Source organism: Bos javanicus, chromosome 12, assembly GCF_032452875.1.
Source record: "Bos javanicus breed banteng chromosome 12, ARS-OSU_banteng_1.0, whole genome shotgun sequence".
Classification (NCBI taxonomy): domain Eukaryota; kingdom Metazoa; phylum Chordata; class Mammalia; order Artiodactyla; family Bovidae; genus Bos; species Bos javanicus.
Genome location: NC_083879.1, coordinates 33,118,453 through 33,134,063, shown reverse-complemented (window position 1 = coordinate 33,134,063; position 15,611 = coordinate 33,118,453). Strand labels below are relative to the sequence as shown.

Here is a 15,611-nt window from a genome sequence, read left to right as displayed (position 1 = left end):
TGAATTACAAGGCTGTATATGAAATTTGGAGTGTTTTGGAGTATTACAGCTATCTGAAGTTGGTCACTCCTGCCCTAAAACAATTCAGAATATTTTCTTTTGGCAGGGAGGGGGGTGGGTATAGCTCAATGACAGAGCAGTCACTGCAAAATAGGTTCTTTGTTTTTTGCACAGTTTTTTGCCATAGTAAAATTTCCTAGAAAACAAATGTCTGCAGAGATTTCCTTTGGAAGTATCCCAGGGGGATGTCTTGTCATGTGTAAGTATGTGAGGTGAAATAGCCCAGTGGGCCATTGCATGAACATGTTTATAAAATGCTCGAGCTATTTCAGAGCTTTAATCTGGCTTATTAAAAAAAATATCTGATAGTGCTGCTGCCTTGAAGTTTATTTTGATTATATTGGATAACATGGAATCACTTGGTGGTGGGGGGAGAGTTTAACTGTGCTTGGTGAAGGATGAGTTGGTTTCCTAGCAACTGTGCAGTACGATCAAAATCTCGGAGTGAGCCATTGACTCAGATTCAGTATCATAGGGCCTACTTTATGAAGGCACCTAATTATTGATTATAACATGATGAATTATTGGGGTGTTTTTGATCTGATTCTTCTTATTTGAGTAAAAGATCGCCTGGTTTATTAGATTTGCTTACTAATACTAAAGTTTGTAAACAGTAATATAATTAGTTGGTTTGCTTGGGATTTTTAGATTAATTTTCTCATTGACTGCTAAGCTCTGTACAAGGAAGTGGAAAACTCAGAAGAAAAGAGATTAAATTACCTGATTCTGGTTACTTAGCTAATTATTTTCAAAGCTGGATCACTGAATTTAGGGATTTTCCCCTCTAGGTCAGTGATTTTTAAATTGCAGGTTATAAGCTGTGAGTTAGGAGATCACACAACACAACCAGCCTTTTTAAAATTTTTAATGGAATAGAGTAGAACAGAGCAAATATCAGAGTACATCATATGTCTTGAGGGAGGTTGTTGCTTCATGAAACTTTTGTTTCACTTCTGTGTGTGTGTGTGTGTGTGTGTGTGTGTGTGTAACTATGGCCATGAGTGATTTTCTTCCTGTGGGTTGTGTTCAAGAAGGTTTGAAAGCCGCTGGTCTTAGACTGTTGCCCAAAAGGTACTTGATGTGTTTAGGAAAAGAGAAGATCAAGTCTGTAGAAAATACTTTGTTCTAATTATAAATACTTCAATATTTTATGCAAATGTATTGACATTGATAATAAAATCATGTTGAATAGCAGTAGCCCTGTAGGGAATGTTTTTCTAACTAGGGTTTATTTATAGGTGGGAGAATTTCAGGCAAGTTTCACTTTCCTCCTTTAATACCTTCCTGAATTTTCTAATAGGTTGCAGTTAACATGTTATAATCATACAGAAGGAAACAGAAGAAAATACCTATTTAGTCTTTTATTAAAGTTCACCCATAATATTCAGTGTTGTTTAGTGTATTTGTTTTATGTCAGTAGGGGATGGTTGCTATTAAGGAAAAAAAAGCCATGCATACACTTTTTTTGTCTGCCTAAAAGGAGAGGGCAGTACATTCTTTAAGGGACGGGGGAAGCAGAAAGGACCTTGACACTGTCCAAATGCTGAAAGAAGCAAAGAAACAAATTGATTGGCCAGCTGGGAAGAAAGGAGACTGTGTTCAAGGCCTCTGTTCTGACTGCTGTTGCTGCTCCTTCTCTGTGCTTAGCTTCCTAGAAATGAGTATTGGGAATATATTAAGCATGTTTCTTTAAAACAGAGCTTTTTAGAAGAAAAATGCTTTGTGATTGTCAGGATCAATCATTGCTTATTACTTGAGATTTGCTTCATTTACTGGGAATAAATGAAATCTCCAAGGATTTCCTCCAATTTTGTCTAATTGTATAACTAGGAAAACATACAAAATTGTATCCATAAAATTTAGGCTTGAAGATGAAACATAGGTTTTATTGATAAGAATGAGTTAAGGCAAACTAAAATGAAGTTTGCATTACTTTTGGTTAACATAACGAATATTGTGTTTATTCTGTAGTATGTTGACTTAAATGACAATTGGACAGTTTTCTTTCTTGGAAGTATTTGATTGTAAACAGTCCCTTTAGTTTCTTAATATATGCCACATTTGTGTAATTTAGATATTGAGCACGTACAATGAAGCGTGTTCTATTGTTTGTAAATGATGAAAAAGTGGCCCACTTTGTTTTACTAAATAGTGCAGCTCCAGACATTGTACCTGCTTATGTGGGCAGATTAGAAGTTGATTATAGAAACACTGTGTTACTTAGTTTGCATGTGGCTTCTCATCTACTTTCAGATTCTCGATGAATCTTTTCAGACCCTTGATCAGCAAGACACTAGAATCTTTTTTAAGTCCCATTTCTCACCAGACAAGACAGATATTCTAAATAATTTAATTGAGCTTTTTAAAAAAATAGAGTGAAGATGATGTTTTTGAGTAATCCTGAAAATTGGCTAGAAATAGAAGATTATCTGAGTTTTAAGTCACATATATCTTTTCTCTTTTTTTTTTTTAACATAAAATGGATCCAGACCCATATTTTTGTCTCTTTGATAGAGAGTGAAATATTAGGTTGTCTGGCGCATAATAAATGTTCAGTCAGTGCATTTTAGTTCCAGTCCATCATTAGGTTGCCCTAGGACTGTGAATAAGTACCTTAGGTGTGCGAACTTTATCCATTTCACTTACTGGTATATCTTTAGTACCCAGGATAGCACATATTAGCTGCATGATAAATATTTATTGATTGAATAACTGGATTCTTATCAGTGCTACCTTCAAAACACATTTCAGATTGAAGTACAGTTAAGACTCTCCTGTGACATTGATTTGAAGTAGCACAACTGGCCATTGGTCCCAGTCATCTGACCAGCATCTTTTCTCAAAGAATAGTCAACTGTAGTGCTTGTTTTCAGGGAGAAGATGCTGTGGGAAGAGTTAGCCAGGGAGGAAAGGGCAGATGAGCAGGGATGATGAAGTCCCCCTAGCTCAGTCTCCCAGCGTCTGCCCAGTGGACAGGTGCAAACCAACAGGAATAGTTCAGACCCCCTTGCTTTCAGGATGTGGGTTTGCACTTCCCAAGTGAACTTCCAGGTCTGCTCATTCATTTCACTCATTCCTCTTCATTGATTCTACAGTAGCCTGACCTCCCAGTGCACACAGTTGAGTTTTTTGCAGTCCATTTCCTGCCTCTTGACTTTGCTTCTTATCGTTTCTATCACTGCTATTCTAATCCAGGGTACTTGGATTACTGAAAAAACAAGCACGTGATCGTCCCTCCTTGCAGTCTTACGTTTCTGTGGTCCAGTATCTACGTAGCAATCAGAATGACCTCTAGAAAGCAAAGCACACCATGTCATTCCCCTTCCTGCAGTTCCTCAACAGCCTTCTAACCTGTGAGACAGGTAACTCAGAATCTATCCTAAACACAAACCTAATAAATACAGTCGGTCAGTGTCACGTATAAACATTTTTGCTTATATCTTAGATAAAATATTAGCAAATAGGATCCAGAGGAACATTAAAAGATTACTATACTCCAAGTAAATGAAGTTCATTTCCAGAATGTGAAGATGATTCAGTATTTGGAAACCTGTTGACATAATTCATATTAATAATGCTAGGAGAATAACGCTGTGGTTATCTCAGTAGTTGTAAATGTAAAACTTTTGCAAAATTCAATGTTTGACAAAATTTAATATTCATTTCTGATTGAAGTTCTTTATAAAAATAAGGAAGGAAGGAAACCTCTAAGTGTGTAAGCAAGTCAGCAGCTGTTATCCTTCTGACTTCTCTGTTACCACTGTTACCTGACAATGTCCTAGAGCTCTTCTGGTCTAAAAATAACCTAAGGAGCTATGGTAGGGGAGGCTGAATAAAGTAGGATCAATACAGTAGTGCTATGCATTTATTTATTTGTTCACTGTTAAGTGAATACAGAAATCAAAAGGGCTTTTCTAAGATATTTATATACATGTAATAATGTAGATTTAGAGAAATCTGGAATTATGTCCACCAAAATGTTTGTAATGACCTAACTCTGTGAGGTGAAGTTTCAGGTAAATTTTACTTTCATTGTACTTTTCTATATTTTAATCTCCTGCAGGAGTCTATATTTTTATTGCTTTAATTCTTAAGAGGCTATTACTAATAATAAACAGTTTTTTGATCTGTAAAAGGCATAAGTGATTGACATCTAGATAAAAACAAACTAGGGGCATCTCCTAGGGTGATATAGAAAAACCACCTTGGCGGCATTACCCAATCATACGTGAGTGCCTGCCCCCAGGGGTTTCTACTTAAATCGTTTCAGTTATGAGTCACTGTTCACAGATTATAGTGTTAGCTGTCATTGTATTTTGGACTTTTAATATATCAAGCATTATATTGTATTATGTACATTAGCAAAATTTATCTTTGCAACACTAACTTGTCATTATTTTTATCCATATTTTATAAATGAGAAAATGGAGGTGAAGATCACGGAACTAATAGTTGATGGGATCCTTGGTTTTTTTTGGTTTTTTTTTTAAGCCTATTAAGCATTTAATCATACTTCCTCATCTTCAGAAGTCTGTTATATTCCTCAAATATTTAGGGGAAGAAAAAAAGTTGAGAACTCTGGGTCTAGAGTCTGTGTCTGTTCAAATATAGAAAAAATTAGAGTGTCACATAAAATATATTTTATTTCAAGGGACTTCGTTGGTGGTCCAGAGATTAAGACCCTGCCTTCCAGCACAGGGGATGCAGGTTTGATCCCTGATCAGGGAATTAAGATTCCCACATGCCACGGGGTGTGGCCAAAAAAAGTATGTTTTATTTCCAAGGATTTAAACACATTTTATAACAGCAGGATGATTGAAATAATGAATATACACCAAAAAGCTTATGGTTTGTTCAATTTGGCAGTTGTATAGAAGGAATTAGAAATATATAATTATGTACCTTGATATACTTTAAATCAGATTGTGACAAATTTGTTTAAATAAAGAATAAGCAAAAACTATAGAATGAAGCAGTGTGATACAGTTGAATTGCTTAGCATTTAGGGACATATAAAAGAATATATTTTAAAATATGCATTACCTAGGAATCCCTGGTGGTCCAGTTCTTAGAACTCTGCAATTCCACTGTCTAGGGCCCAGATTCAACGTCTGGTTGGGGAACTAAGATCCCGCAATGTGCACAGCACACCCTAGAAATAAAAAATATATATAAATAAACATTCAATAAAAATGTATGTCTAGAAAAATTCAGTATGTAGTATAAGATAAAGATATACATAATAAGTATTCATAAAGGTACAGATTCTGCATTAATCTCTCAGAACACAAAACTAGAAGTAAAAGCAGAAATATTTTCTTAACAATTAGACATCATCAATTGAAAAGTGTAATTTGAAATACAGATCGGTATGTATTATGGCACACAATGATTAACAACCAAACTGAGAGTTATCAAGTGTCCAGAAAGTGTGCCACCAGGCTGAGTTGGTTACAGTGTGTAAGTTTAGTTCCAAACAGGTCTTGGAGAGCAGCACTTGACAGTGGTTACTTGTGTATCACTGTCTTCTGTTCATAGATCCATTAAAAATCAGCTTTTCTTACTGACTCAGAATCTCCATTTTGCCTTGATAAAGTCAGTGAACACATGAAGACCCTGGCTTCATCCCTAGAATAAAAAGTTTTTGTAGTTAGCTTGACAGAGATGCCAGCATTGTGCAGTTCTGTACCTGTATGAAATACCTCTAACTGATAATGGCAGTTTCCTGACTAGCCCAGGTCCTGTCTTTCTCAAGATGCAGTTCCCGGCAGCCCTTAGTTTTCTTCCCCAGTTGGGCCCTTAAATGAAACCAGTTTACCGCCTCTGCTGTTTGCCAGAGTCATCAGTGTGATGTTTCCCAGTGTGACAGAGTCTGGAGAGCAGAAAGTCTCACCAGGAATGGTTATCTCTGTAACATAGACATCTAGGAAATGGCAGTGGAGAGTTTTTGGGAGCACAACATAAAACAGGACAAGCCATGAGACTGTAAAACAGGGGCACACTTTAATTTCCGGTTGGCCGAAAAGTTCGTCTAAGTTTTTCCATAGCAAACTAATACAAAATTAGTTTTTTTTCTGGGAGAAAGAAAACAAGAGAAAGGCTTGTTTCAAGGCATAGTTTCAAATAATCAAAGAAGTAGACTTTTCTGTTTCATTGTTCAGCAGGCAATAAAGGTGTCCTGTAGTCACTTCTGTGAGTAAGATAACTATTGTTGAAGATGTTGTCATGATGCTATAATACTTTTAAGTCACATTGGACCTTTGCTGTATGTAGCAGCAGATAGTTTCATGGGGGGATGTGCCTCATCAAAATGTCACCAGCAGAGTTCTGTATGTTCCTTTAAGATGATTACGTTTGATTGCAGTTTACTAAAGTCATGATTGTTGCTGTGTTTTATCATCAGTGACATGGATGGTTTGGCCCTAGGGCTATCAGATTCTCCACTGATAGACAAAGATGAAAGGAATTAGCCTTTTGGAGGATATAGTATTGTCTTGGTGTGGCATTAAGTACTAAAACAAAAATCAAGTCTTTTGAAGTCTTCCTTAATACTGATTAAACAAATAAAAGAGTATTCATGATCTCTGTGGTTTTTCTGCCATTTTCTCTTGAACTTTCCATTAGGTTACATTCTCAAAAGAAATGTAGTGTGGAATTTGTCTCCTAAATCCAACTGTCACTGTCTAGGGCCTGTGGAATGGTACCATGGGATATCCCATGGGGAGCAACTCACTGCTTATAAATAGTGTTAGTAAAACAGCACTGAACACCGTTCTCTTTTGTTTCTGACTATATAGCATGCCAAAGCTGAACTTAAAACCACTAATTTAAGTCTGCTTAGTGCCTCAGCCCTGAGTTCTACTTCAGATCGTGCAGTAGGCAGTAAGTTGTCTAATAGAAAAAGTTCTAATTATTGCCTGAAGTTTTGGCCCCAAACCCTAATACCAGGCAAGACTTTGACAGAGAAACTGTTCCAAACCAAGGCTCAGAACCAAGCTGCTTGGGACATGGCCAGTCCATTGAGTGTATAATAAAATGAAGACCAAGAGGGTTTTTTTTTTTCTCCCTTTGCCTAGTAGCAGGCTAACCAGTACCACTCACCCCAGGGCTTCTCAGATCTGAACCCAGCTGCTGAATGAGTAAGAAATCAAAAGAGGGAGTTTTTCCACTCTATCTAGAATAGAAGGAAGAAAGAGATGCCCCTTTGTGCTTGTGCTTTTGCCAGAAACGGAAGTAATCTTTTAGGAGCACTTGAGTGCTAGCAGAATCCATCACAGCAAGCCAGATAATCAGCTGGTTACTCTGGAGGAGAGCGTGGTGTTCGGGATGCGGTGGAGGAGTGATGGGTGGTAGAAGAGTCTCGGACTCTTTAGAATCTTTTAACTGTATGTGGCCTGTTTATAGTCAGAGTGTATTCGCGTATTATATCTTTAAAAGGCGAGTGGAGAACCAGACGTTGCCAAGTAACACAGAGGAAAGGAAAGTTGTTGTGGCAGAAATACAGGGCCAGTACTGACGTGGTTGTGAAAAAGGTCTGACTAGTCACAGAACAGGACAGTCAGGCAGCACACTTGTGGCAGGGCCATGCCCTGGGGTAGGGAGTCGTCTTGGAGCCGAGCTTGCAGGTGCCTGGCGTCCCACCATGAAGACTTCTACCCATTCACAGCACAGGTGGGGAGGGGCCGTGAAAGGTGAAGCCTTTAAGTAATAAAGCACAAGGAAAGGGCTCAAAGAAACTTGTGAAAGAGTTCATCCCTACCTGTCACTAACCTTTTTTGTTCTTCTAGTCCTTACTCGTGGCACATTTTTAACCCAGTTGTATTCACAGTGTGTCTATCATTTTCTGTTCCACTGTTTTCCTGATTATTTTCCCCTGTCACTGTGGAAGATTTTAAGCAAGGGGGTGACATGATCAGCTTTGTCTCTTTGGAAGTGAGCCCTGGCGATGCTAGAGAAGCCAGAGTTGATGGGAGGAGAATCAAAATGGGGTTCAACAGATGTCTCGGGGCTCCTGCCCTGATGGCCCATGAGGAGAGAGTTCTAGCCCAGATGTCAGGTCCCCTCCTGAGCCCCACCCCCAGTCAGGTGGAAAGGCTGCCTGTGCCTCTGGGAGGGCCCACCCCTGCCGTCACATTCCACAAGCCTCCCTGAGCCCTGGTTTGCTCTGGAGCAGAGCCTCATCTGGTGTCAGCGATGGGCAGTGCTGTTCGTGGTTGGCAGCTCCACGTGGCTCATGGGGAGTGTTATCGGCCCTGCACTTCCTTGTGCTTGCCCTGCTGTCTTGGGGCAGGAGCGGGTGTGATGAGAGAGGTTCTGGAAACGTTTTCTTGAGCAGAACATAATGATCATGACTATGGTGATACACATCCGTTTAAAGCTGGCTGTATAAATCACTCTCAGCAGGGCATGTTGGGAAGGGGGTGGCTCTGCTCAGGGACAGGCTGGATCCTTGCTGCCGCCCCAGCTCATCCCTCGCACTCAGAGCAGGCCAGTCACTCTCTGGTGCTGCGTTTCCTCATCTGAAAAGCTGCAGAATTTTCAACCTTTGAAATGTGTGCACTGCCTTTTCAGAAGTGTCTTTTCGCTGAGGATAAAGAAATAATTTTGATCTTTGGTAGTTGGTAGAGTAATGTCCTGGAAGTCACATTTTGTCAGTAATAGCATAGAGGCTGTTGTTAAATATGGTCAGGGGAGCCTGTGACCTGGTTCCCACTGTACAAAGCCTTCATTAAGATCTTTAATTTGATCTTCAAGATTGCTTTGATCCGTGTTTGAAAGGGACTGAGCTCAGGTTTCGCTCTTATTTGGTAGACTGATAGAACTGCAGTCAGGTCAGGCGGACAGCAGGCTGGCGGCCTGAGAGAGATTGTGGCCTCCACCTTCCCTCCTCCTCTGCCTTCTTCCCTTCTCCCTTTTTCCTAAAGAAGGGCAGCCCTTACATTGCATGTTAGTGTGGTAGATACACCACCATAACGGGTTTTAGATGACAGTTAATCTTGATGTTTTTAGACATTTAAAAACTGTTTGAAGTATTACTTTTGTAAAATCTCATTTTAATATGTTAGTTTCCTTTTTTATTTAAAAATGAGAACTGTTCAGGTCATGGAAAATTTCTACTACTCTGCTAACTCATTTAGAAAAGGCTCTTACATTGATTTCTCTGTAATTTGTTTGAAACATAGATATATACTATGTGGTTTCCCAAAAAAAAAAAAAAATATCAGGTGGCCCCTTCTTTGTAATTAACTTGCTATTTTAATAATACAGTATTATATTATATATGAAGATACATTTCCCCTTAAAGTTGCAGGGCATTTTATATAATTGAAAGAGTTCCAAGGAAGCAGAGCATTGTAACTTTCTGCCAGATGTTCCACAGTAGTGAAAGCAGACTGATAACAGCGCCAAGAAAAGCCCTCGCTCTGCCTGGAGAAAGCACTACCATATTTGGCCTTCATGAAGTTGCATATTACTTGGCATACACACACACACACACACACACACACACACACACACACACAGCTTCTTTGGTGACTTCCTGTGTTTGATTTTAATTTTTGAGTAAATGTGGTTTTTTTAAAGGTGGATTTATGTTATATTGGCATATTGTCTATTTAAAAGAAACCACTACTGTCTACTGAAAAAAAACACTATTTTGTTTCCACAGAAACCTGCTAATATTTTAGTTATGGGTGAAGGTCCTGAGCGAGGAAGAGTAAAAATTGGTATGTTATATCTTTGATAAGTCACAGCGTAGCACTCTTTTAAAACTTTTGCAGGCAGCTTTATCACTTCTAATTTTTGCTGTAATAATATGCATTTATTCATATAGTTCCATGTGATCGAAGCCATTTCTAAAGAGTATACATTAAAAGTGAAAAATGTTTCACACTCTCAAAAGGTGTCAGACAATCTTTAGAGACTGAAGTGTTCTAATTATAAAATAAGCCATGTGAGTTTCTTAGAAACTTTTTGCCTTCATTAAAAATAGCCTGTAGAGGTGAGTGGCTTCTATCCCTGTTAGAAGCCAACCTCACCTTTAGTCCTAAGGGCGTACAGCAAACTACTAATCATACCATCCGTTCTGTTTCCCTGAGCCAGGTCGATCCGAACATATCCTTCTGTTAGCCTCATCTAGGTCAGGGATTACAAGCTAAGAATACCACTGAGGCTGGGTAGGTTCTAACGAGCCTTTGCCTGAAGGGAAAAGAATTAACGAGCTTTCTGTGCCTCTGCATGTTTTCTAATAGCTCTGTTTTCTTATGTATCAGTGCAAAATTTTACCCATTTCTGGTCTGATAACTTATAAAGATAGAGCTAGATTTATTTATCCTATTTTTTCATTGTCATTTTCAAGTTGTGTTTGTGACATTTATTTAGTTTGTGTGTGGATAGAAGAAATGTAGTAACCAAATTATCTTAATTTTAAAGCAGCAGGATTATGGGAGTATATAACAAAATAAATAGGAATTTCTGATTGCCAAATTTAGTATAAATTGGGATTATTAGCTGATTTGTACCACTTCACCAGCAAAGAAAAACCCAGGTGTTCCCAACCCTTCTTTCCACCCTCCCCTTTAAATCCTCCAATCCCATTTTCTCCTTCTAATTAGACCCGGAAAATACCCTTGATATAAACTGCAAAATTCTTGACAAACATTTGATGCATCTCAGAATGCTCCTAGTCAATTGGCTTGCTTTAAGAATCAGGCCCTGTCGGTCCTTACGTAGCGTCAAATGCCTGTTAGGTCCTTAGGTGTGCATTTAGCAGATTTCATCCAACCAGCGTGGTGGCATCAAATTCAAATGTAAGTTCAAAGCATGCACAGTCTAAAAGACCCATCCAGACAGTATTTACAGATGTGTTTGCTACTGTAAGACTCGGGGAAAATTTATATATTAAAAATAATCTCATTTGGAATTATTTCTGTGTCACATGTATGATGTTGACAGGCTTGGGGGATATCAATAGCTTAAAGTAGTCACACTTAAGATACATTCTTCTGTAAATCAGTATTTAGTAATCCGACTCATGGTTTTAGTTCTTTGCCACATTTCTGTGTTGGTTTTTTTAACCTCTATAAGTAGATCGATTAAGGCCTGCTTCATTAAAAATGTGTATTAGGAGAGCAAAATCCAACAAATGGTGGATGAATCTTGAAATTTTTGAATAGGTGGTATGACTAGTGATTGTTCATTCAATGTGTATTTGGCAGCTCTGTGTAATGACACTGTACTTGATGTTCCAAGGGATAGCGAGACAAAAATGTTTTTATCTGTAAGATCATGGTTCGTTAGGACAAACAGCTGTGCCTGAATAACTGCACTACATAGTAAACTGTGCGAAATGCTGTGAACTGTATCTCAGCACAGCTCCAGCTCTGAGATACGAGTTGTTGACATTTGTCAAATCAGTTTCTTCTGCCCTCAGTTTCCTCATTTGAAAAAGGTGATTGAATTATATGATCTTTAAAGTCTTTTCCGGCTTAAAAAAAACAAACACAATTCTTTAAAACTAAAGAAAAAACTCAACCCAAATAAATGGGGGGAAATAGTGGTATTGTCATACTGTACATCAGCTTATACTAGTGAGCATGCTTACTGATGCAGATAACGGGAGGCCTCACCCTAACTGATCTAGTTCCCTGGTACTTGTGACCAGTAAAAAGAATGAACATGTGGCTGGCTGCACAGCCCTGTCCCCCTGGTGGTAAGACAGATGGAAAGAAATCTGCCCGGAGGAGTAGGGTCACCCTGGATCTCAGGCAGCAGAGTGAGTTTGTAACCCAGTGGCAGTAGTTTGCAATGAATGAAGATCTCAACCTTGGCTTATATTTAGACTTCTGAAAGGGGTGAGATGTTTTGTTGGTTTTTCTCCCCGCAGAATTCACGTTTTTCGTATCTTACTAAATAATAATAGTAAAATTAGAGTCATCAATTACATTTGTAAAAATCTATTTACTTATCACTGTTGTTATTATTATTATTTTTTACAGCTGATATGGGCTTTGCCCGATTATTTAATTCACCTTTGAAGCCTTTAGCAGATTTGGATCCAGTAGTAGTTACATTCTGGTACCGAGCCCCAGAATTACTTCTTGGAGCAAGACATTATACCAAAGCTATTGGTGAGTAGAACTGATTGAAGTTCCATAACATTTTTAAAGTGGCCTTGTTGTTGTGAAATATACATATGTCTGTATATTTTTTAGGTCAAGTGATACAGAAAATTATAAAAGTAAAAGCAAAAACTAACATAAAATTCTACTGTCTAGAAATACCATCATTGGCATTAGGGGTATACATTCCAGACATCTATTTCTGATAAATAAACAGATGCTAAAAAGGTTTTTAAATAAATGGGCCCATACTGAATTCTAAGTAAAAACTATTTTAAGTTTAATTTTAGGTGAAAAAGAGAAATAAACACAATAAAATTTCTGAATCATTGAACTTCAGACAAATACTTCTTTTGCCAAAAGAAATACTAGCTTCTAAAAGATTTCCCTTAAAATTAAGTAAAAGAAGATTATGAAAATAAGTAGGAGCTGAGAACATGGTCATTCACTTTTCAGTTTTTATTAGTATTATCTCCCTGTATGAAGAATTAGGAAATGAGTGCTCTTCTACTTGTTCCCCCACCAGCCTCTCAATGTATAAGCTCTCTTAATAATATCAGTCATTATCATCATCATTGTTACCACTTTGTTGATGTTTTCTGTTTGCAAACCATAATGCCCACTGTTGATTATACTTAACTACATATTGTAGTGGACTTGATATTCAGCTACCACCTTTTATCATAGCTATATCACAGTCCTTTTATGACATCTTTATTCTGCTTCATTTTATTTGGTGGAATTTTATCAAGTAGTTTTTTCTTATGTATTTTGTCTTTCCTTTTTTCACGCCTCTGTTTTTGTATGTCTTTATTGCTTACTTGTTCTACGTTCTCCAGAATGATATTAAACCCATTTTTATTTTATTGGATAACTCCATCCCCAACTCTTATACTTTGCTCTACTCTGGATTGATTTTCATCTTGCTTTTTCCTTTTTTGTTCATCTGGGTTGGATCTGTTTCATTCTGGATTTCAGTATTTCATCCCTTACTTTGCTGTGGAATATTCTCAAGTAACCTGTCTTAGAGGTAAATTTTCTAGTTCTCTATTTCTGGAAAGAAAAATGAGTTTGTCATACTTTACAGTTTGGCAGGGACTAAAGTTACAGGTACAAAGTGATTTTCCCTCAGAGTTTGGTGAGGCTCCTCAACTGTGCTCTGGCGTCAGTGTTGGTAATGGAAGGTCTCAGGTGGTGGTGGATTCTGTGGGGTTTTGTGTTTCCTGAAAACAGAGGATTTCTCATCCTTGTGTTTCACACTGATTTGCTGGCTACCTACAGGCCCATTCAGTTTGAAGTTTATATCCCCTGTCTGTGGAAAATTCTCTTTGAAGTAGACTTGATTTCCTCCTCTGTGTTTTACTTCTCTCTTTCCAAAGCTGAATGTAGGCAGATGTCGGATTTCTTGGACTGGTACCCTTTGTACCACTTTTCTGCTCATGTTTTTTTACCTTTGTCTTTTTAATTTCTAAGAACCCTTTCTTGTTGTCTTGTTCTCTGTGTTTTCTTTGTAGTCACTCTTCATTGATTTGTCTTAGTCTCCCTTTCATGTGGTTAGTATTCTTCAACTGTTTGTTGACCCTTGATGTCTCTTTGCATTCAAGACTCAAGTTACAGAACACTGCTTGGGAACTTAGTGTGCATGGATCGGAGAGCTCCGAGGCTGGCAGGCTTTACTTTAGAGTGATCCAGCCAAGAGCAGCCATTAATGGAGAACCCTAAATGCCAGCATGTGCGAGTCTTTGCCCTGAGGACTTTCAGATTCTTTAGGGAAAAATCCTCCAACCTTCAGCCCAACTTTTGTATACCTCTCAGGGAATTTGGGAAGCGGGGGAGGTGGGTGGTCCACAGTTCAAAATATAGTCTTTGTATTTGACATTTCTTCCCTGAGTTGTGCAGGACACATCTGCTTCCCATCCAACAATAATACTGTGGACTGGGGCCTTCTCTGAACTGTTTCCAGAAACATTTTTATCTGTATCTCTGCTCAGTCAGGTCTGCGCACATGTCTTCATCCAGGTCTTAGTCACAGTTCTCCTTCTTCAGGGAGAACGTCGTTGGTCACACCATCCACCTTCCCCGTCCTGGTAGTAGCTATATGCAGTGTCTGAAATCCCCTAACTGGGTGGGCCATGCCCAGGTGTCACCGCTGGAGGTCATTGCCTACATGGCCCCGGGTGAGAAGTGGTTCCTTGCCAAGGGAATCCCTGATGGTCTCTTTCCGTGCTCTGTGTTACTGGGGCTTTGCTGTCACTTCAGTATGTATTCAGAGGGGGAAGGAGCGATGGTTGTACTCTTTCCCTCATAGCAATCTTGAAATCAATGTGTCTTTTTTCATAAAACCTTTTATGTTCACTAATCTTTATATCTGCTTTGAGATCACATTTTACTGTATAGAAAAATAAAGGTAGATTATTAGATATGGGACTTTGTGCTATTGTTGCAACCTTTCTACAAATCTAAAATTATTCCAAAATAAAATATTTTATAAAAAGTCAGCTAAGGAGGAAAAGTAAAGATTACTGAAGCTAGTCCTGTTTTTCAGTGTATATTACTACCTAAACATACATTTGATTATTTTTTTTACAAGTGTATTCTAAATGCTTAAGCATGTAAACTAATATCATACATAGCTTTTTTTTCCACCTAGAAAATGAATATTTAAAAGCAGTGTTACTTTTGGTAAGACATATTTAAAGACTATACAAATAAGAAAGTAATTACCAACTTGTAGCTGCTATTAATGGAAAACTTGAGACTGAATTGATATAAATTGAAGAGAAAATAAACTATCACATAGGTTTGTGACTCTGGCTCATCATTTATCTTTTTCTTTTTTCTTAAGAAACCCATTTTTCATTGTGAGCATTGAGATCTGAACAAGCTGTTACCCTCCAGAGCAGTTTACCAGTTCTAGGTCAGGGCTGTTCGTCACAGAGCTGGACTCACCAGCTATTAGATTGCTTTGTTCAAATGGGTGCCTATTTTGGGTTGTAAGAGGCCTTCCTCCTCATTAACATCAAAAGTTATTGGATAACTATTAGGCTTTTTAAACTTGGAATGGAAATTATGAAAATTATGTCATTTACTCTTAAGGGATCTCCATCCATTTGAGAAACAGAATGAATATGTGTGGAAAATATGTTGCCATCTTTGAATAGCAGAAGCCTAGCCCTCTGACTTGTTGCTTTAGCTCTGCCACTCTAGGGGTCAGAGGACAATGTGTCCTTCACAGCCTCGTTTTCTGAAGACAAGGATTTAGCCTACATCATCTCTCAATTCCCTTTAACTGTAAGCGTTCTGTGCCCTTGGATAGACTCCACTGCCTTCTGGGGCAGGAAGAGCACCGGGGACTAATGTGGGGCAGGAATTGAGACCAAGGTCCGTGCCAGCCCCCACGAGCACCTGGCCTGGCCCAGAGCAGCCCTGGAG

At 38.4% G+C, this 15,611-nt stretch overlaps 1 protein-coding gene across 4 annotated transcripts in view; it reads left to right on the top strand.

The window, feature by feature from the left end:
• CDK8 (cyclin dependent kinase 8) overlaps nucleotides 1-15,611 on the top strand; it is a 72,623-nt gene that overhangs the window by 42,845 nt on the left and 14,167 nt on the right. For 3 of the 4 annotated variants that reach the window (XM_061434921.1, XM_061434920.1, XM_061434919.1), the window contains exons 5-6: nucleotides 9,728-9,785; nucleotides 12,057-12,188. In XM_061434921.1, coding sequence (XP_061290905.1) covers nucleotides 9,728-9,785; nucleotides 12,057-12,188 — 190 coding nt within the window. The remainder of the gene's footprint in view (nucleotides 1-9,727; nucleotides 9,786-12,056; nucleotides 12,189-15,611) is intronic. The other variant, XM_061434922.1, reaches the window with a different exon arrangement.